This window comes from Aptenodytes patagonicus, chromosome 3 (genome assembly GCF_965638725.1).
Source record: "Aptenodytes patagonicus chromosome 3, bAptPat1.pri.cur, whole genome shotgun sequence".
NCBI lineage: Eukaryota > Metazoa > Chordata > Aves > Sphenisciformes > Spheniscidae > Aptenodytes > Aptenodytes patagonicus.
In genome coordinates this window covers 5,456,527-5,480,006 of record NC_134951.1, presented here as the reverse complement: position 1 = coordinate 5,480,006, position 23,480 = coordinate 5,456,527, and the positions used below count along the sequence as shown (strand labels likewise).

Sequence of the window (23,480 nt, the reverse complement as noted above, 5' to 3'; positions counted from 1 at the left end):
GTGCAGGACCCAGCACTTGGCCTTGTTGCACCTCTCACAATTGGCCTCAGACCATCGATCCAGCCTGTCCAGGTCCCTCTGCAGAGCCTTCCTGCCCTCGAGCAGATCAACACTCCCACCCAACTTGGTGTCGTCTGCAAACTGACTGAGGGTGCACTCCATCCCCTCATCCAGATCATTGATAAAGATCTTGAACAAGACCGGCCCCAGTACTGAGCCCCGGGGAACACCGCTCGTGACCGGCCACCAACTGGATTGAACTCCATTCACCACAACTCTCTGGGTCCGGCCATCCAGCCAGTTTTTTACCCAGTGAAGAGTCCACCTGTCTAAGCCGTGAGCCGCCAGCTTCTCGAGGAGAATGCTGTGGGAGACAGTGTCAAAGGCCTTGCTGAAGTCCAGGTAGACCACATCCACAGCCTTTCCCTCATCCACTAGGCGGGTCACCTGGTCATAGAAGGAGATCAGGTTGGTCAAGCAGGACCTGCCTCTCATGAACCCGTGCTGGCTGGGCCTGATCCCCTGGTAGTCCCGCTCATGCCTTGTGAGCGCCCTCAAGATGAACCGCTCCATAATCTTCCCCGGCACCGAGGTCAGGCTGACAGGCCTGTAGTTCCCCGGATCCTCCTTCTGGCCCTTCTTGTAGATGGCTATCACATTGACAAGCCTCCAGTCACCTGGGACCTCCCCCGTTAACCAGGACTGCTGATAAATGATGGAGAGTGGCTTGGAGAGCTCCTCCGCCAGCTCCCTCAGCACTCTTGGGTGGATCCCATCCTGCCCCATAGACTTGTGAGCATCAAATGTATGATGGATAGTAGCTTAGCAACTTCATCCGCCAGTTCCCTCAGGACCCACAGATGCACCTCATCAGGTCCCATGGACTTGTGCACCTTCAGGTGCCTTAGATGGTCTCAAACCTGATCTTCTCCTACAGTGGGTGGCTCTTCATTCTACCAGTCCCCGCCTTTGCCTTCTATGACTTGGGCGGTGTGGCTTGAGCACTTGCCAGTGAAGACTGAGGCAAAAAAGTCATTGAGTACCTCCACCTTCTACATGTCCCTGGTAACCAGGTCTCCCATTTCGTTCTGGAGAAGGCCCACATTTTCCCTCATCTTCCTTTTATCCCTGACGTACCTATAGAATCTTTTCTTGTTGCCCTTGACGTCCCTGGCCAGATTTAATTCTCTCAGGGCTTTAGCTTTCCTAACCTGATCCCTGGCTGCTTGGACAATTTCTCTGTATTCCTGCCAGGCTACCTGTCCTTGCTTCCACCTTCCATAGACTTTCTTTTTGTGTTTGAGTTTGTCCAGGAGCTCCTTGTTCATCCATGCAGGCCTCCTGGCGTTTTTCATAGAATCATAGAATAGTTTGGATTGGAAGGGACCTTTAAAGGTCATTGTTGTGGTTTAACCTCAGTCGGCAACTAAGCACCACGCAGCCGCTCGCTCACTCCCCCCCACCCCGGTGGGATGGGGGAGAGAATTGGAAGAGCACAAGTGAGAAAAACTTGTGGGTTGAGATAAAACCAGTTTAATAATTGAAATAAAATGATAATAATAATAATAATAATAATAATAATAATACACAAAGCAAGTGATGCACAGTACAATTGCCCACCACCCGCTGACCGATGCCCAGCCAGTCCCCGAGCAGCGGCCCCCCCAGCCAGCTTTCCCCAGTTTATGTACTGAGCATGACGTCCCATGGTATGGAATGTCCCTTTGGCCAGTTTGGCTGTGCCCCCTCCCAGCTTCTTGTGCACCTCCAGCCTGCTCAGTCGGTAGAACACGGGAAGCTGAAAAGTCCTTGGCTAGTGTAAGCACTGCTCAGCAACAACTAAAACATCGGTGCGTTATCAACTTTGTTCTCATCCTAAATCCAAAACACAGCACTGTACCAGCTACTAGGAAGGAAATTAACTCTATCCCTGCCAAGACCAGGACAGTCATCTAGTCCAACCCCCCTGCAATGAGCAGGGACATCTGCAACTAGAGCAGGTTGCTCAGAGTCCCGTCCAACATGACCTGGAATGTTTCCAGGGATGGGGCATCCACCACCTCTCTGGGCAACCTGGGCCAGTGTCTCACCACTCTCAGCATAAAAAATTTCTTCCTTAGATCTAGTCTAAATCCACCCCCCTTTAGTTTAAAGCCATTCCCCCTTGTCCTGTTGCAAAAGACCCTGCTAAAAAGTCTGTCCCCATCTTTCTTATAAGCCCCCTTTAAGTACTGATGGACTGCAAGAAGGTCTCCCCAAAGCTGCCTCTTCTCTAGGCTGAACAACCCCAACTCTCTCAGCCTTTCTTCACAGGAGAGGTATTCCATCCCCCTGATCATTTTCATGGCCCTCTTCTGGACCCGCTCCAACAGGTCCGTGTCTTTCTTCTGCTGAGGGCTCCAGAGCTGGATGCAGGACTCCAGGTGGGGTCTCACCAGAGCAGAGCAGAGGGGCAGAATCCCCTCCCTCGACCTGCTGGCCACGCTGCTTTGGATGCAGCCCAGGATACGATTGGCCTTCTGGGCTGCGAGCGCACATTGCTGGCTCATGTCCAGCTTCTCATCCACCAGGACCCCCAAGTCCTTCTCGGCAGGGCTGCTCTCAATCCCTTCATCCCCCAGCCTGTATGGATACCGGGGGTTGCCCCAACCCAGGTGCAGGACCCTGCACTTGGCCTTGTTAAACCTCATGAGGTTCACTCAGGCCCACTTCTCCAGCTTGTCCAGGTCCCTCTGGATGGCATTCCATCCCTCTGGTGTGTCGACCGCACCACTCAGCTTGGTGTCATCTGCAAACTTGCTGAGGGTGCCCTCAATCCCACTGTCTATGTCACTGATGAAGATATTAAACAGTACCGGCCCCAATATGGACCCCTGCGGGACGCCACTCATCACCAGTCTCCATCTGGACATTGAGCTGTTGACCACTACCCTCTGGATGTGACCATCTAACCAATTCCTTACCCAATTTTTGCCTGACTTCCTCTTTGTTGGGTTGCATCGCTCCTGAGCTTGAAGAAGGTGATCCTTGACTATTACCCAGCTTTCTTGGGCCCCTCTTCTCTCCAGGGCTTTGTCCCATGGCACTCTACCAAGCAGATCCCTGAAGAGGCCAAAGGCTGCTCTCCTGAAGTCCAGGGTAGTGAGCTTGCTGTGTGCCCTCCTCGGTGCCCTAAGGATCTGGAACTCCACCATTTCATCATCACTGCAGCCCAGGCTGCCCTTGAGCTTCACATTCCCCACCAGCCCCACCTTGTTGGTGAGAACAAGGTCCAGCGTAGCACGTCTCCTCGTTGGCTGCTCTACCTCTTGGAGAAGGAAGTTATCATCAATGCATTCCAGGAACCTCCCGGACTGCTTATGCCCTGCCATGTTGTCCCTCCAACAGATGTCGGGGTGGCTGAAGTCCCCCATGAGGACCAGCGCTTGTGAGCATGAGGCTGCTCCTATCTGTCTATAGAGGGCCTCATCCGCTCGGTCTTCCTGGTTGGGTGGCCTGTAGCAGACACCCACCGTAATGTCACCTGTCCCTGCCCTCCCTTTAATTGTGACCCATAAACTCTCGGTCGGCTCCTCATCCATCCCCAGGCAGAGCTCCATGCACTCCAGCTGGTCATTGATGTAGAGAGCGACACCCCCTCCTCGTCTCCCCTGCCTGTCCTTCCTAAAGAGCCTGTATCTGTCCATCCCAACACTCCAATCATAGGAGCCATCCCACCACGTCTCTGTGATGTCAATAAGGTCGTAGCCCTGCAGGCGTGCGCACGTCTCTAACTCCTCTTGTTTATTCCCCATGCTACGTGCATTTGCATAGAGGTATGTAAGTTGGGCCCCCGATGAAGCTGACTTACTGACTGGAATTCCTTTGTGCTGCTCTTCAGGCGCTCTCCTGCTGACCTGTGTTCCTTCTCCAGGCTCTGGGCATCTCTTCCTGGCCCTGGCATCAAACTGGTAGGAGTGGGATGGATTGAGGTTCCCCTCCCCCAGCATATGCTCGTATTTGAGCATATGAGCTCATGAATTGTATCTTTGAGCTGTGCAAAAATGTGCCTAAGTGCCTTTGGTATGTCTATATGTTCGGTGATTCCTGATTCATCTCTATATTCTGTCTGAGAAGTGGACACTAATATTTATCTTGTAGCATAATTAGAAAAGTCATAAAATATCCTGCTGCACTGAGTCAGGATCTCACCCGTCTGGGATTTATACCAAGAGATGTTCTTTTCTGGTTTTGCTGTCAGCACAAATGTTTAAATATACCTTCAAGAGCTGAAATGTTTGGAAAGAAATTCTGTTTGCCTTATGTAAGCAAGCAATAGTCTGCCTTTAATGAAGCTTCATCCTTCAGTTGTATTCCTCTGTCTCTGCTAAAACTGGAACATACGTAGTCACCTTAATTTTAAAAGGGATTACATGTGGAAGAAGACAAAGTAAAGGTGTTAGGATCATGTCTAATGTGAGCTATTCTTTTTTTTTTTTTTCTTTTCTATACTATTCTGTTCTGTTCTCATTATAGAATTTAGATGACAAACCAAAATTTTTAAATATAATAAAGTGAGCTCTTGCAGTGCAAAAAGACCAGGGTGTTCACAGGAAAGAAGAAATTATCATGGTATTTTAAAAAATACAGTATCTTTCCTTTAAACATGAATGATGAGCACAGATTCATTCTGCTGTAAGAAGGTCTTTATATCATTGTCCTCACAGAGACAATCTGAACTCCTTCTAGTAGTGCATTGAATTTTATGATATTTTATATCACTGTCATATGCAGCTCATTCTTTTTCCTCATCTTTCCCCCAGGGAAGAACTGTGCATGCAGTGGTAAGATTTATTTCTTCCACAGAATTTTTTATTGTAGTTAGGCTGGAGAAGGCAGGTCAAAGAAGTGTGTTTTGCACTTGGTGATAAAATATGTGCTAGTCCTTAAGTTTCCCTCCCCCCCCCCCCCCCCCCCGGTAGTTTGTACTATTCTCTTGGATCAGTTGCAGAGAAAGTTTTCTCTCCTGCTCTCTCACATATTAACTTTAAGTTAAAAGCTCGATTTTGCCTGAGGAGTTATTGATCACAGTCTTCATTGAAAGATTTGGCGATCATTCAGCAGTTTTAGACCCAAGCCAAGTAATTACCACTTTCAAGAAATAAACAATTCCAGAACTAACCTGAGATAAACTGATGTAGCTCGATAGATTTCAATCATTAACATCAGCTGAGGATTTGACCTAACTTTAGAAGGAGTATATGAGAGTTCAAAGGCGTGGAAAGCCGTTCTGGCTGCAAATCACTGCAAACCTATAGTGCCGTTGCATCTTTGTTATCCTAAACACTGCTCTGAGAGTTAAAATGAACATTTCTCATTTGAACCAATGCCTTACATTTTTCACCAACCGCATTTTTTAAAATCCTGAATGATACCTGAATCTTGTTCAATCTTATGTCGTTAATCACACTAGATACAAGACTTGAAAGACTGACAATATATAATTTTTACTGAGCATGAAATCAAATGAGGTAGCCATAATGATCTAGTTTGACTGTAAAGCTTATAAGATCTAATAGTTCACTTTTCTTGGACTGAAATTTCAATCCATTCATCTTTCTCAAGGCAACAATATGATGCAGTATTTAAAACCAAAACCAAAACCAAAACCATTACCCCCAAAATACTCCAAAAACCCAAACAAAAACAACAACCAAAACAGCTACAACTAAACAACAGAATTATTCTTCATGATTGAATTTGTCAAAACATGGAATATGAGGTTTCCCCCGCTCTAACATTTCTTTTGTTTTGTAGGTGGCACCTGCGTTGTTAACCCCACCGACCTCTTCTGCTCTGTTCCTGGTCGCTTATCTCTACTCAGCTCCACTTCAAAGTACAAAGTGACCATTGCAGAGGTGAAGAGGCGCCTTTCACCACCAGAATGCCTCAATGCTTCCCTCTTAGGAGGTATATTGAGAAGGTAAGTTGAAGGTGAGAATAACAAGTCCTAGACAGTGCTGTAATTTCTGTAATTTTATTTTCTGCCAATAGGTTTTGTTCTCTTTCCCCACTTGAATAGGTGGTCACAGTTTGGGAAAACAGAAGGAGATGGCTTGGGAGTGAACACTGTTTCTAGGGAAATTTTCAATAAATGAGAAAAAAATGAAGATTGTGTTCACACTTTTCACAGAATGTTTACATTTTTCAGTGAACTGATTTTTTTTTTTACCCCTTCAGTTCAGTTGTCCATCACAGATGGATAGGTGTCGCTTTGCCTTGTTTTGAATGAAAACAAAAAGACCTTCAGTGCATGGAAAATCTCACCAGAGCTACAAATCTGACTTCTTGTTGAGCAACTATTTTGAAGTAAATTGTTTTACCAAGTGTAATTACAGCCCTCACTCATCAAAAACCTAAAACATGGAGGTGTAGGGGTGCCTTTTTCTCCCTTGCATGCCTTTTGAGCACAGAAAAGATAGACTTAGCAGAATACGCTGGTTTTATTTTTCTCATTGTGAGATGCTGGACAAGAAGCAAGTAATTAGGTAAAATTTTGCTTCTGACCCTTCACTGACCAGGGTAGACACCTGCAGAGAGCAGTAGCAGAGAGGAGGAAAGTGGCAGGCTGTGCCTCACATTGCAAGTGGAAAACAAGGAGGCAACTGTAACTCAGCCAGACATATGTGAGTCGCAATGTCCCTGAGGCGTCAACTTAGATGGCATAAGCTACTTGAATGCCCTTTGATCAAAACTCGCTGGAAAGTCATAGGCTATTTCACTGCTGTCACTGAAGGCCACACTGATCCTCATACTTATACTGAAAGTCATTATAACCAACCTGAGATATTCTAAGATATGTAGTAGTCCAAGAGCTGTCTCGAGCCATCTTGCAGAGTAAGGACTATAGATCACAAAATTGTTTCAGGGACACAAGCCCCATTTACCTGCCTCTATAGACATTGAAATCCAAAATCTACATCCACAAAAGTTTTCCTCTGTTACTGCTTCACCTTGGAGAGGCCTTCAGCTAATAGTCACAGAAATATTCACTTTAAATACTCATACCGCAGGCTTCATCAATACCAGTACAAGCTAGTAAGAATGCAAGGGCATCAGCCTGAACATGGGGATTCATTTCTCTCTTCTGTTAAAATGCTAGAATGATCCCCATAAGTTTTTGACCCAGACCAATCACTCTTCCAAATGAACCCTGGGCATGGTTCAGGAGTTAGCAAAAACCAGGGACTACTCCCAGCCAGCAGTTTGGATGTGCTAATTCTGTTTTATGAAGCAGAGAGTGTACATGAATAGATTTGGTCAGGCTATGTCTGCAGGGGTCACAACTAGAGAACAGGCTCAAACACGCTGCGGTTGACCAGCAGAGATGCAGCAAAACCAAATCTCTTTCGCAGTTTGCCTGAGACCTGGCAGGGTTGGTTTTGCATCCTGTGAGCAGTCACCATCTAGGTATTTCCCCAGCTAGTTTTTCTTCAGAATTAAGTGTTCTCAGAAGAGATTTCCTGTCATACAACATGGTCAAAGTTGTGGTACCTCTTAGTGCGTAAAAATGGCTATCCAAATGGTGGTATTCCAAGTTTGGTTCCTTCCTCTGCCTGAAAGAACCTGAACCTGCACCTCAAAACATCTAGTTAGGCATGCTTAATACTCAGCGATTGGTTATTCTAAGCTGAGGGCCCCTCAATCTCATTTGGGGCTAATCAAATACTTATTGGACAAAAGCAAAGGTGTAATTGTAGTGATGACTTTATTATCTAATGACCAGGTCATTCCTCTGGGATAAGAGAGATCTGGGTTCCAGTCACTGCTCTGTTCAATGTTTAAGCATTTTAACATCAGTTATTCGCTGCCAGCTGCCTGCTGCATTCATCTAAATGTCACAGGTTAAAATTCCCTCAGGCTGAGCAAGAAATTGAACCTACGTCTGCTGCATAAGTGGATATGTCTCAAATGCTTCAAACACTGAGGTACTGCAGAAAAGCAGGTGTGGGATGCACCAGGAACCATTTTGTGATAACAAAGTGACGTAGGCATTTGGGATAGGGGCATAGATAACCAACGATGGCTGGGATTTTAGCTTCAGCATTTCCTATTGCTTTATCCTTCTTCCTTGTAAGTATTGGGCTTTGTAGACTACATTTCTAAGTACCCAGGTCTCTACATAAATTATAGAGGGATAGCTGGAGCTGGGTTCCACATAGATGTCTACATTTGAGTAGCCAGCTGGCTTCCTTTTATAGTCAGGTGAGAGAGATGGGTAAAGTCCCCTCATTCTAGACATCTGTTTAATATCATTGTAGAAGCGCATGTTTCTCTCTCGATTGTCTTGGGAGCCTGGGGTGGTTAAATCAGATATAAGCGACTGTACTGTCAATATTTATATTGAAGCATTGCAATCCCAGGCTCTGTGCCCAAATCAGGACCATGGGTCCCACTAGGTGGGAAGCTGTCTGAAGATCTGGTGCCCCTGTGACAGGCATTAAAATGTCTAACTTTGTCAAAGAACCAGCGTGAAAGACTCGCACAGCACGAGCAAGACGTTAAGAATACAGCTCTGAAAGATTTTCCATTGATGTCATTAGCGCAGGCACTACCCGACACATTTGTCAATAAGGTGTGTACAATTTCTAGACTTATATTAACATGGGGAAAAAAGTGCAGAATAAAGACAAGTTTCTCTCTCCTACTGTTCTCTCGTGATAGAGCAAAATCCAAGAATGGAGGACGCTGCTTGCGAGAAAAATTAGACAGACTGGGACTGAATTTGCCTGCAGGAAGAAGAAAAGCAGCAAATGTCACACTCTTGACTTCCTTGGTAGAAGGTAGGGTTTATAATATTGCAATATAATACAAACATAATTAAAATGTTTCCTTGTATAAAACACTTTTCAGCCACAGTGTTAAATATCATAATCTGTATTTTGTACAAAGAGGAGAACTGACTTGCCTAAAGCCACAGACAGAACAAGTGGCAAAATGGAAGTTCACTCTGAGATGTCTTGACTCCCAGCAAGTAGTTTGGTCCTGCAGTTTCCTCAGCATTGATCTGTGCTTTCTGTGCTGGGATCTGACTTACAAATCGATGATCCAAGTGTTCTTGTGAGAGATGAATGTCTTGTACCAACTCTATAAGTAGGTTTGTTTATCCTCCCTTTTTTTTTTTAACTTGTGAATTTCCTGGAGCTGATCCAAAAATGTGATTTTTTTTTTTTCCCATAAGAAGGCATAATATTTAGACAAGACTTTTCCCCACACACATAAATTAATGAAATCTGTTTTCAGATAAACTCTAGACAGGCCCAGGAGATACTTTCTTGGCCTTTATTTGTTGTTTAAATATCATTCACCAAATACTGCCGGGCTCTTCAAACCTTCAGCTGGGAGATGCAGGTTCAAACCCCTCAGGCAAAGGGAAGAAACTCTACCTGAATCTCTTCTGTTCTGGGTGAATCCACTAAGTACTTGGTTTGTTGTCTGGCTGCGAGTAGCAGCTCTGGGAATTTCAGATCCTTTCTCCTTGATGTTGAGAGCACTCAGCTCATCCTAAAGGTCAACACCTTCTAGGATCATAACCTGAAAGGTCCATACAGATCTAGGCAAGTAGGCTGAGGTCTCAGCACATATTACCACAGAATCACAGAATTACAGAAAGGTTGAGGCTGGAAGGGACCTCTGGCGATCTTCTAGTCCAACCCTCCTGCTCAAAACAGGGTCAGTTAGAAAAGGTTGTTCAGGACCTTGTCTAGTCAGGTTTTTAATATCTCAAAGGATGGAAAAATAGTGCTGAATCCACAACAATGGATGTTTTTCACCATCTAAGAGAAGGGACTAATGTTCTGAGGGGCCACTGAGCACAGAGAACTACAATGGGGCTGCTCTGAAATACAGATGTGTCCATATCACACCTGCTTGTAATAAAGAGAAAGCCATAATGGAGTTATAGTCTTAGAAAAGGGAGTTTTCTCCCCCAATTTAGAGGAGTAAGGGCTGTTCCTACCCTCACAGTCCTTCATGCATCTTGGGTCTTAGCAGGGAAGAATAAACAGAGCTATGTGGCCAGCTACTCATTCATTAGAAGAGATTGAGAGTGAGGAAGCCCACTTTCAACTGCTGGCCTGGGATTGACGGCAAAATACCTTTACTGTAAGTCAGAATTAGATTCCTTTTTCCCAGGGATGGAGTTGTGCTTGCCTCCCTGCCCTTTACTCACAGCCAATAGCAAACCCATTATCAAGCCTATGGTATTGCTTTTGTTCTTGGACTGCCTTAATGTGAGTTCTAAAGATATATACTGAGGAGACTGAGGTCACTTTGACAGAGACCTGTTTGCCTAGACATCCTAATAATGAATTTTGTCTACTGGAATTTTTGGGAAAGGCACTACCATGTGCGTTAACGTTCCAACAGAAAACAAAATGAAGCTCATTTTCTGTCTGTGTAACCAATCCTTGGTCAAACTTGGCAGTGCTCATTGAATTCTTTGTGGTATAAGCTGTCCTCCTTTTGTACGTGCGGATATTACTTCCAAGTGGTACTAACTTGTAGCATGGTTTCTGCAAGGAAACCCATCCCTCAATGGCTCCTGCTGCTGGAGGAGGCAGAAATGGAAAGATACAGGCTTATTCCGGGTTTTTAGAGGACATGAAGGACACAACATTGGCTTTTTCTATGTGATGTCAATACACAAATTGACATCATGATTTGTTAGTCTTATTAAATCCCTAAATATCAGGTGCACTGTGTGGACTTCTCATAAGGACCCAGGACTGTGTCACTCTTGATTACTTTAGATGGTTCTAAGTTTATTATTACTAAAGGTCCTCACAGTCTTCAGTGTATCGAGGCCTTTAATATCTCTGTGAGGTAGGAATGTGCTCAACCTCTTGAATATCTGTTTGAGGTAAGAAAAGGCAAAATTAGTTGTATGGTGATAAGGTATATTGACCAAAGCCGTCTCAAAAGTCTCTGGCATGACTAATACTTCTCTTCCTCTGAAATAGACTAAAATCACTGAGTTTTAGGGAGTACTGCTAAGTTCAACAGAGGAACTGCAATGAATTTCTAAGCTGTGGTGGTCATGTGAAGATCCAGACTTCATAAAAATTATACTGTGGCCCTTTGTTTTCTGCAAACTTACTTCTTTTGGGGTTCAGCAAGGCTGCTGGGTGTTTACTGTTATTCTTGTTTTGGTCGGGTTGCATCTTAGTGTCTTTGGTAGGGACTTCTGGGGCCCAGAGTAGGAATTTTTTGTCCGATCAGTTCTGTTCTTTACGTTGTCATCCACATAAATCAGCACAAGGGGTGGAAAGAGACTAGGAGAATGAACTCAGCGTTGCAAGACTCTCCACAGCAGTATGGGACATATCTGTGCAACCTGTAGGTGAGGGATGCCCTCTAGTGCCTAGATTAGATGAAGGGAAAGGTCATTTTTCTTACCAGCTCTAAAAGGAAAATTCCTATGTCTTAGCTAATACAATAAAGGCTCCCCCATTAAGTACCAGCATTGCCAAGGCTAAGCCTTACTGCTGGCTCAAAGGAGTCAAAAGTCTCCCCAGCAGGAGCAAGAAAGGATGTGAGAAGAGGGGATATGTCCCCATCTGTTTGGACAGGTCACTTATAAGGCAGAGATATAGCATAAATGTTATTGCAGATGCAGGTAAAAGTAACGCATGAATGAATTTAAAACCATCAGATTATTTACAAAAATCAGAAAAAGCACTTAGAATTTGTTTTCCTGTCAAACCTAACTAAGACACTAAATTTACTAGACATAGAATTGACTGCATTCATCATTTGTGGACCAAATTTCTTGAGAAAAATAGGTCAGTAGTTACTTTTTTCACCCTGCTATCAACTGTCACACTTCTCCCCCACCAGCCTTTGTTTAAATATCCTTCCACTTCTTCCTCCTCCCCTCACCCTACAAATAGAAAAAAAAAACCTTTCCTTCCACCTCCCGCCTGTCCCTCCTGCCCCTGGGTAACATTTCTGCTGGGTAGAGCATCCGGAGGAGGCAAAGCTGAGGAGAGAGTAAGAGGTTCAGATGCCAAGTGTCCCCCTCCTGGGACACAGCTTCTGCCTTCACTCTGCATAGGAGCATCTCTCACTCTTGCTAGACCCAGGAGACACGCACGCTGCTCCTTACACCTGTCAAGGTACGCGGCTGGTCTCTCCACTGAGACTTTCCAGAGCTGTCTCTGCCAATTCAGGTTCAGCAACTGTCCTTTTTCATCATGCAAAGCTCTCTGGTCAATTGTCAAATTATATAGGAAAGGCAGTGCTGCCTATAGCTGCAAAGCCGTGTGCTGGATTGAAGGAGAAAGAGTCAACGATCCCCAACACCCATTCTTTGTCTCTGCATGAGGAAAGAGCTGGGGATATTGCACATAGGGAAATTTGATTTTAGATTGAAACAAGGCAACTGGCTATAAAAGCCGGGATTTTAGGGGTTTCTGCCTTTAGTGTGACTCCTCCCTGATGTAAATAATAACTAAGCAGAAGGCGGCAAATCTAAGGTAAAAGAAAAGAGGTCAGTTGATCCACATTTCCACATTCTCACCTAGAATAAATGTTTTTCCAAATTATGGCATAGAAAAAGAAAGAACATCTTTGTCCTGGTTTTGGCTGGGATAGAGTTAATTTCCTTCCTAGGAGCTGGTACAGTGCTGTGTTTTGGATTTAGGGTGAGAACAATGTTGATAACACACCGATGTTTTAGTTGTTGCTAGGTAGTGCTTACACTAGTCAAGGACTTTTCAGCTTCCCATGCTCTACCGACTGAGCAGGCTGGAGGTGCACAAGAAGCTGGGAGGGGGCACAGCCAGGACAGCTGACCCCAACTGGCCAGAGGGACATTCCATACCATGGGACGTCATGCTCAGTATATAAACTGGGGAAAGCTGGCCGGGGGGGCCGCTGCTCGGGGACTGGCTGGGCATCGGTCGGCGGGTGGTGAGCAACTGCATTGTGCATCACTTGCTTTGTATATTCTTTATTATTATTATTATTATTATTATTATTATTATTATTATTATTATTATTTTATTTCAGTTATTAAACTGTTTTTATCTCAACCCACAAGTTTTCTCACTTTTACTCTTCCGATTCTCTCCCCCATCCCACTGGCGGGGGGGGAGTGAGCGAGCGGCTGTGGGGGGCTCAGTTGCCGGCTGAGGTTAAACCACAACAGTCTTTTATGACATTTTGTACAAACTACTTTCTCCCATGAAGCAGACTTATTTCCTACTGTACAGTAATACAAGGGACCTCTATTCACTGAGATTAACAAAAAATAATATGTATAGAAGTATATCACAATCCACTTCTAAATACCAAATCATCATTTGGTCCAGGTTCAAAATGACACCTTTGCTCAACAATGAGATATGAGAAATCATGTGCTGCAGAGTGTTTTCACACCCAGATTTGTATTTTTATCTAGAATTTGATGTTGCAATTTAGAATGCCTACTCCTTATATCATACGGAAGTGCGTGCTTATATGAATAAATATGCATAGTTCTAATGTGTATTCATAGTATACATCAGCTTTCCATTTCCAGTAAAAACATATTTTAAAAATATATTTAAAACATTTTTTAATTTATTATTTCACAAAACACATTAGGTACATTTGTATCTACACTTTTACCTATCTATATCCACAAGCAGACAAGTAATTTTGTTTCTTTTTGCTCATGAATTTATCTCTTCATATACCGTTAGCATTCAGTCACAATCACAATCCCAGCTCTAGGTAAAATGGACAAGTTTTATACTTTTGTATAATTTTCTCAGATCATCAAAACAGTTTAGTATAATTTTCTCAGCACTAGTAAATAATATACACCATCTTTGTAAAGTTAAATTTGAATGACAATTCATATTTTCATTCCCTTTTTTTTTACATTAAATGAAAACATGCAAATTTCAGTCAGTTTGTTGATGACCATGTTAAAGAAATGCCTACAGTTCATCACATAAAGTTTTGCTCTCTTGAAGAAACCAAGACTTTTCCAATGGCTAAATGTTTAAATTCTTTGCTGACTACATTCTTTGTATTGTTACTTGCGTCTGACTGGGACCAGGATAGAGCTGTCTGGAGAATGGTAATTCCACCTGATGACAGCTTCAAAGGGTTTGACTTTTATCTTCTTTCCATGCTGGCATGAAAACAAACCTACCAAGTGTTTTAATGGAGTCTGGCTGAAAAGCAAAACCTCATTTTTATTGCTCTTCTGCAATTGACTTACCCTTTAAGTCTGTATTTAAGGAACAGTAGCTGAAATGGAAATTTTGAAGCACCTCTACAGAAATGTAGAAGCTATGGCTTAAATTTGTACCCTTTCTCATCCATGAAGAAGTCTGGGATAGATGTTTTAAATACAAAACTGGCAGTCAGCTATATTCCTGATCATTCTGACTCACTGTTAACATACCACTGAAATCCATTTTAATTTCACTGAAAATTATTTTACTTCTCCAGAAGCTGTAAACTAAGTGGAAACCATTTCTCCTTTCAACTCAGAGATAGTGGTTGCTTGTTAACTTCTTATTCTTTTTAGGCATACTGGAAATTTGTGTTTAAAAAATCCAAATAATGCAGATGATTTTGAATATAATCTTCAATTTTTGCATGTAAAATTGGTTCCTGTGAAGGTTGTTGTTGACTGGTGTCAGCAAACAAATTCCCTGGGAGTAGTGCATGTATTTTACTAGTACCTGAATCCAATTAGGTCAGATAAATACACAACAAAGTATTTGCTTGTGGAAACGAAAGGTATTTTTCCAGTAAAAACTCCAATGATAGAAGGGGAGACAATAAACTCTGAAAAGGTGGAGAATAGTCTGGAATAGAGGCCAGTGCGTGTCATCCCTTATGCCTCATGCTGCCCCTGGCACAGGACCACGTTCCCGTGGAAGGTTCCATTTTCCTCGGCTTGGCCAGGTCTGTGCAAAGCAGACCCAGTCTTGCTGGGGATGGGATTCGTCTCATCGTCTCTATCATAGTTGTATCTGTCCTCTCAAGTCTCATTGTAGTCAATAGGGGGAAATCAGCACTTCTGGGTGATTAACAATTAAAATAAATTAATAATTAAACATTTGATTAGGTTGCTCAGAAAAGCTATGGGATCTCCATGGTTGGAAATATTCAAGACTAGGCTTAAAAGGTCCATGAATAACCTAATCTAAGGCCATGCTTTCAACAGAAGGTGATCTCCTGAGTTCCCTTCTAACCTGGACTTTTCTATAATTCCTCTGATCCACTTTTGCCTTCTACTTTAGTATGGGATGATACATGCTTCAAGCGCTAGCTTGTCTCCATTGACTTGAAAGTATTAGGTCAGATGTCAATATTGGCATTTAATCAGAGGAATTCCACTGCACATGTTCTCAAAGGGAAATGTTACAGGTCCTGCATCCCTCTTAACCATTCACCTGGAGCATCAGCCTGGTCTCCAAAGAGCCAGGGTCCGATGCCACCTCTCATGACGGCAATCAAATACACAACTCTGGAAAAAAGAAAAAAAAAAAAAAAAGAAACCACAACACCTTAACCCCAAAAGTCTTTCAGAGCACACCTCTCAGTCACTCATGCAGATGTGCTTCAACATTCACTTCTGGTAGCTGACCTATTTCTACCTTCTACGATGAGATGAGAGCAAGTGTCATCTGGAAGTGCCTATTTCCTACCAGAGAAGGAATAACTTAAGCACAGATGTTCACACTCCAGGCAGCTGTGTTTGATCAGATAAATCCCACACCAAGGTTGTCAGAGCCACAGCACACAGGCCAGAGTGTTCAGTAAACCCTAAAATAAATTCCTGGGTTCTCTAAGCTAGTGGAGAGGGACAGGTTCTTCCAGAGGTATTTGGCACGCAGCATGGAGTTGGGTTATGGTGTCCAGTCTCTGTAGTGAGGTAGAGAGGTGCTCAGTGCCTGCCTCTGTCACAGGCTTCTCATAAAGCCTAATCAAGCCATGTACTCCCTTTGCCTTGATTTCCCCACCTATAAAACAACAACTGTGATCTTCATTGTCATGCCTTTTTATTTTGTCTGGTCAACTTTGCTTGCAATCTTTATGGAAACAGGATTGTTTCTTGTGCTCATCTTTAGTGTGGGGCACTAGTATTGTGCCTGCTGGTTTAACCCCTAAGCAAATATGCTGAAATGTATGTTATCCCCACAGCTGTCTCCTGGGGTAGAAGGGTATTATGTCTTTAGAGATAGAGAAGTGAAACACCAAAGGCTGAATCTCAGCTCTTCAGAGTGATTTATTCCTGCCTTCCCCTAATTTCCATGCCTTAAATATCAATGATGAACTGGGCGTCCAAACCTTAAGCAGCTGCCCAGTACTCATTGGTGACAGGGGAGGGAGCTAAACCCAAGTGTCTTGACTGGTATTCTCTCATGAGAGGAATAACCTCCCTATCTTCTGGCTGGCACCATCTGATGACTAAGCACGAGCAGGCCAAATGGGCTGAAATCTGTAACCGAGATTGGGAATGAATGTCTGCAAAAGTGATTTGTTATTGTTGGGGGGGTTTTTTTGAGTGGAAGAAATTCTGTAAGCATAATAATAATAATAATAACCCTAAAAACTAACTGACCCATTTTGTTTGCCCACAGGGGAAGCATTACATTTGGCCAGAGATTTTGGCTACACCTGTGAAACAGAGTTCCCTGCCAAGGCAGTAGGAGAGCACATTGCCAGACAGCACATGGAACAGAAAGAGCAGACAGCAAGGAAAAAGATGATCCTAGCAACAAAGTAAGAAGGGAGGGGAAACTAAAAAAGAAATCTGTCTGTCACTTCTCCATTTTGGATCTGGGGGCCAGGGGAGGGAGGAGTGGGAGTATGGAGCTGGGATTGCAGTGACTGCTATCACAACAGCACTCACTGACAGCAAGTGAGAGCAATCCTCTTTAGAGATGCTGTAAGAGAAACCTTATTTGCCGCAACGAGGTTTTAGGGGCTATGCTCTCATTGCCTGCAGTTAAGGAGGCACATACATCTTCTCAGATGCTTTGGATTAGATGAGAGGAGGGGGCATTATTGCATGGTAAGATCTATAGGACAGAGACTGGCTTTGTCTCCTGTTTGCATGTGAGCAGGAGATCTAAGCTTATACTGAAGTACTAGTTACTGTGGGATAATTATCTCTAGTCTGCTGAGGGAGAGCTGGTTTGCAGAGGGACAGACCCTCTCTGGATGGAAATTGCAAGAGTTCCCCTGAAGTCAAAGGCGCTGGAACAATGTACAGCAGCAGGGGAGCTTTGCTAAAGCCATTAAAGACTCACAGAGACACCCGACTTTGCTCTAAACAAGCCACTCACTTCCCTAGAGCAGTAACATCATGTTAGGATAACATTTCATCTAGGTTAATTAGCCTTGATGAGGGAGGAATTAGCCTTCATGAGCCATGGGAAACAGGAATAAATAGTCTGCATGGAACAACGTAGACCTACACTAGGTGTGTGGTATGCCTGCATGGGGTAGCCTTGAATATAATCATACTCTTCCTGCACTTACTGCTGTGTTACACAGTGAGGCTGCAGGAGAGCTGAGGACAGAAACCAGAGCTCTCAAACCATCATCTGCCTCTTTCCCTCAGTGCTGGAAATATTTGGGAATCATCCAGGCTGGGATCCCTTAACTCTCAAGGGATTGAGAGCAGCCCTGCCGAGAAGGACTTGGGGGTCCTGGTGGATGAAAAGCTGGACATGAGCCAGCAATGTGCGCTCGCAACCCAGAAGGCCAGTCGTATCCTGGGCTGCATCCAAAGCAGCGTGGCCAGCAGGTCGAGGGAGGGGATTCTGCCCCTCTCCTCTGCTCTGCTGAGACCCCACCTGCAGTACTGCGTCCAACTCTGGAGCCCTCAGCAGAAGAAAGGCACGGACCTGTTGGAGCGAGTCCAGAGGAGGGCCACAAAAGTGATCAGGGGGATGGAACACCTCTCCTGTGAAGAAAGGCTGAGAGAGTTGGGGTTGTTCAGCCTAGAGAAGAGAAGGCTTCGGGGAGACCTTGTTGTGGCCTTTCAATACTTAAAGGGGGCTTATAAAAAGATGGGGACAGACTTTTTAGCAGGGCCTGTTGCAACAGGACAAGGGGGAATGGCTTTAAACTAAAGTGGGGTGGATTTAGACTAGATCTAAGGAAGACATTTTTTCCTCTGAGGGTGGTGAAGCACTGGCCCAGGTTGCCCAGAGAGGTGGTGGATGCCCCATCCCTGGAAACATTCCAGGTCATGTTGGACGGGGCTCTGAGCAACCTGATCTAGTTGAAGATGTCCCTGCCCATGGCAGGGGGGTTGGACGAGATGACCTTTAGAGGTCCCTTCCCACCCAAACTATTCTATGATTCTATGATTCAATATCCAACACAGAGGAATGACCCTGCAGTAGGGGAGAAGGCTGACCAGCCACAGGATTGTCGTTTGTATCCCAGTGTTATTCTCCTTTGTCTATTTGGGGGGAACAGGATTTCTGGCCTTGGTGTCCCTCTTGTATCCAGAGCTCTTCACCCTGAAGATGACCCAGAGACGACATGCACTGAAACATCTCAGGCCTGTGAATCCCGTGAATATAGCCTGTGGTCCTTCCCTGAGATGATAAGCAGAGCACTATGTGGCTCAGGGGACATTTGCTGGTCGTGAAGGTGATGAGACACCTCCCGCGTCATGCTCCTAAGTCCCTTGCAGATTAAAGGGAATAATATAAGTGGAATATGATCTTATTCGTACCTACATCCACATTGGTTTTAAGGGCCCAAGAGGTTTCAGAGACATGAGAATAAACCAGCTGGCAAGAAGCAGCTCCTCTCTGCAAGTTGTGCCTCCCCATGGCTGTATAGCCCATTAAGAGTCTGCCCCTCTAACTATGTAAGAGCTGATTTTACTGCTGGGCAGTACAACCTAAGCAAGAGTTAAGGCTGTAAGTTGTCCCAGCCAGAGGATTTGCCCCATTTATAAAATGTTACTCAACTATAATGATACAAATCTTCCCCTTTCTTTTCTGGCTCTAAGGAGAGATCACATTGCCACGGGTTGTAACAATCAGTGGGTAACTGTTACATCCAAAGGCTGTCCGCCTGAGAGACACCTAAGAGTCTCATTGCTCTTTCTCACCATTTCATACCTACTTTCTCACCCTCCCTTACTACTGAAGTGGAGAGTCATGGGCATGCATTACTCCTAACCCCCATGAACTTTGGGCTTGTAGGTTGTTATCCTGCACTTGTAAGGAAACAAATTACTTTTTCCCCCTTTCCATCAGTTAAAAGCACCAGCAAATTGATCAGAGAGGTCTGTCGATAATACAAGGATAGGCCATAATCTACTGCACTCAGTGCTTGTAACAGGGACAGATGGGTCAATGTGTGTGCTGCTACTGCCCTCTCCTGCCTGGAAGGAGAACAATGAGTCACAGACCAGCCCTGTCCAGATACTACAAGAGACACAGGTCCATGACGTAGTAATATTAGCATGGTATTTCCCAGCCACGCTTTCATGTATCTGATAGTAGGCACTCTACTGTAGTCATTTGTCAGGACCTTCAATTATTCACTAGGCATATATAAGCTCTAGGTTTATAATTTCAGCAATTTCACAACTGCCCTGCCTCATGCGCTTGTGAGTTATGACACCAGAAAAAGCGGTGGAATGTTATGCTGTCACCAAAAACGACACTGAAATTCCAGGGTGGTAAAATCACTCATTGCAAGCTTTGCCTATGGAAAAAAATGGAGTTCCATTGCCTGTGTGTGTTGCCACTGTCCTCTCTGGGACAGAGCCAGAAGCCCATAGAAGTGTGCCTTTCGCAGAACCAGTGAGATCTTCCACAAGTGGGGTCTTGAGGAAAAATAGGGGGAAAGAACAAAATTATTTCCACAATTCCTAGTATATAGATGAAACTCCGTTCTGGATTCAGACATCCAACTTCAGTGGCTTGATTCAGTTGCCCAAACATAGGCACCTACTGCCATTTGAGGTGAACTGGGTTATCCAGCTTGGTTACCAGCTGCTGCTCCAAAAGCACACAGGTCTCTTTTTGTTACTGTGTTGTATCTGCCAGTTATTATGGATGTCTTGGGTATTACATATCTACGTGCGGGTAACTAAATAGAGCCCTTAATGTCTGCAATGCAGAAGTCTCTGGTGTCCAGTAGAAGCTCCCAGTGTTATCAAGGGCATCCATACCTTGTAATCAAGCAATCCACCCACCCTGAGTGGAAGTAGTTCAGCTGCCATGCACAGAACTGTGGCCCTTGGGCTAGTGAAGACTAAAGACTGCTACTTTAGATGCCAATAGCCCTCTTTAACACATGGAGGTCACTAAGCTTGAGGTAGCACTCTCTTCACTGCCCTGCTCAGCCCTACTTGGTCTGAGGCTATGCTGATAGTAATACAGTGAATGAAATCAGGACCATTTTCTATCATGGAACAAACCATATTCATTGTTATACTACCGATCTTCCAAAACTACCTCTTAGAAATGGTGTCTCACATTTGTTAACTCAGGAACTGCCTAGGACAGTACTAGTTGATGCAAGAGGATGGTGCCATGGCCTGTTCTAACAATTTGATGATCTAGACAATGAAGAATCAGAGCCTTACCTGACAATTTTCATAGGAAGAAGAGATGATTGGGCTGTGTAGCCAGTATACAGCACTGAACACAAGTGACAACAAGGGCAGGATGGGAGTGAAGCAAGCTTGGTTAAGAGCTGAAAGGATAAGAAAGGGGTGAACAATGGGAGAAGCCAGTCTCCTATGATTCTTTTTCTCTTCACTCACCTCCTTTGACTGAGTAGATGATTATCTGGGCACTCCAGAGCAAGATGCTTCAAAAAAAAGACTGAATTGTCATAGTTCTGGCCAAAGGGTGCTGATACTGGCCCATTAACCCTAGACTCTTTAGAAAGGCTTCAGGACATGTCTATGCAATCCACACAGAAATGGGGGGGGGGGGGAGGAGAAAAAGCTGAGACCTGGTTTTAGAGGGTCTTTAAGCATGGGTTAGTTCACCTTGTGAAGGTGTTGGAGACCCTGAATGGCTTTACAGCAGGGGACAGAACCTGATCAGGTTGCAGCTAGGACAGATGCAGAACTGCTGAAGGCCACATCAATAATTCCCCTTGATAGAGAGGCACACTGTCCTACGGGAAACATCATAGAGCATCGCAGCACAAGGCCTTCCACATGAGACAGAGGGACAGATACTAACACATTTACACAGACCAAAACAGAATAGTGTGAATAAATTTTATTGTGGCATTGCTTACAGCCACTACAGAATAATCAACATCTGGCTTATGACACTATATGCTCAATTCACCAGTTTTCTGAAAAGTAGCTCTGAGACTGGACGCACAGGACCTGCTGAGCATCTCTCTGATATCTGATCTTTGGATGCCTGGCAACTCTTCCACACTTGGAATGTGTCAGATTCATGGGCACACATTTGCCCCAGTCTTGTACTCTTCACAAGGCATTTGCTTTGACCGCTGCTAGCAATAGGATCATGGACTAGATGGGATCTTGTTCTGATCCAGTACAGACTTTTTTATCTTTTCCTGATCATATACTGGAACATCTGACCATCTATCACAAATCACCAGGTACCTCCCTTGCAGGAGTGACAAGGACTCTTTCTTTTATTAATCTGTGGCCCCTAAGAGAGCATAACCATCTTCCTTTGCTTTTTCAAAGTCACAGTCCAACTCAACAAATAACTGTCAGCCCCCTCCCTGTCACTACCCCAGGTGATGTTTTATTGGTAGTGGAGGCTCTGAGACACCACTTTGCCTAGAAATCCCCTTGAAAAAAGTAGGTTACTGCCTTTTACAGGTTTTCATGTATAATAAAAAAGTTTTTTTCTTTTCTTTCAATCTGCCAACACTCAGTAAAGACTTTTGACATGTGAATATAGAAGGGAAGTTAATTGCACACTTGGTTCTGACATTTTCCTTTGTCAAAATATAAGAACTTTTAAGATGAACTTTTTCAACAGGTAGAAAGTAGAGGTTGGAGGAAGGAGAGAAGAGCGGTGCTGACAGGGCCGACTGGGGATAGCAGATTGTTTAGAAGCCAAAATGACTGACTGTTTTCAGTTGTTGAAAGGAACTGTTTTTCCTCTAAGGACCTGATTCATTAAAACTGTATGCTGCATTTACATACATTTCTGCTGAATACCTCTCTTTGCCTGAAAGGCTAAGACGATGCTGCCTTTTCAAGCAGTCGGTGTCTAGGTCCATACAAATGACAAGTGTTTACAGAAATCAGGCTTGGATGAAGTCCAGCAGCACAGCAGGAGACAGTTTTCTGCATCTTCTCTCCTCTTAGTCAGGAGAGAGGTGTGGTATCCAAAGTCTATGTCCAAAACTTGCAGAACAGTTATATAATGAAGGGTAAAAACAAGCTAGTAAAGTTTCCTTGCTTGTAACTGGGCAATGGAAGACCTGCCGAAGACCAAGAAGCTGAGTTTATCCACTTATTTTCTATTATGCCCCTGTCCCAAAGGACAAGAGTTACAAGGTGATAATGAAGAAGTTGAACTTTATCTAGGACCACGTGTGCAAAAAGTCTTCTAACAGAAATCATGGACCACAGAGATGCTCTTTAGTATTAGAAACTGGCCCCAGGCGCAGTGATTGCATCTATGCTAACAAAATAAACCATGCACACACTGAGTCATTAGATTGCAATTGTCCGTATTATTAAAATGTTAGAATGGCTCCTTGAACTCTCCCAAATATCTTCTGGGCATGTTCTGGGAGATAACCCACACCAGGGTCCATTCTAAGGAAGCTACCCTGTTTAGGAGGCTAGAAGAGCATAACTATATGGAGCTTATCAGATGGTGACAATTTGCATGAGGGTATAAGAATAACCCCTGGCACTGTATACGTTACTAGGTGGCACTGTTTACTAGGTTACACGTAGTCACTGTGACCAGTTTAGGTCAACCCAATTGAGTGTCCAGCTAGTATCAGGCAACTCAACTGAGCATCCTGATCGTCTGGTGGGCATCATGCCCCCCTGACCCTACATTAAGTGCCAAATTTCCAACAGTCAATGAAGAATGGTATGCTCACTTGGAGAAGTCCTGAGAGAGAGACCCAGCCACTACTCCTTTTTTTAATTAACTGTATCATAAACTAATTGAAAGTAAGTGGTGTCTCCATTCATGGTCCAGATATGGTATGCACTAAATGGAGCCAGTCTGGTTTCTTTAAAAAAAAAAACCACAACATTGGTAGAACATTCCTAGACTAATTTGCAAACTAGCCCAAAACAACAATATCACAAAAATGAGAAGACCTTATTTTCAGGTCTCTCTTAGTGTTAGATCCTATATAGGGTTATCCTAGGGGATGTTTTTAACCTCCAAGTGCTGAGGCATCCTGAAAAACAGAGGGAGAGGGAAGACAGCAAGATAATGCATCCTTTCCGAAGAAGTTGGGCTACTATGCTGGTGGGA

At 44.1% G+C, this 23,480-nt stretch overlaps 1 protein-coding gene across 1 annotated transcript in view; it reads left to right on the top strand.

Moving 5' to 3' along the window:
- Positions 1-23,480, top strand: part of TFAP2D (transcription factor AP-2 delta) — a 63,135-nt gene that overhangs the window by 21,924 nt on the left and 17,731 nt on the right. Inside the window, exons 3-5 of the mRNA XM_076332607.1 lie at positions 5,797-5,962; positions 8,704-8,822; positions 16,629-16,770. Coding sequence (XP_076188722.1) covers positions 5,797-5,962; positions 8,704-8,822; positions 16,629-16,770 — 427 coding nt within the window. The remainder of the gene's footprint in view (positions 1-5,796; positions 5,963-8,703; positions 8,823-16,628; positions 16,771-23,480) is intronic.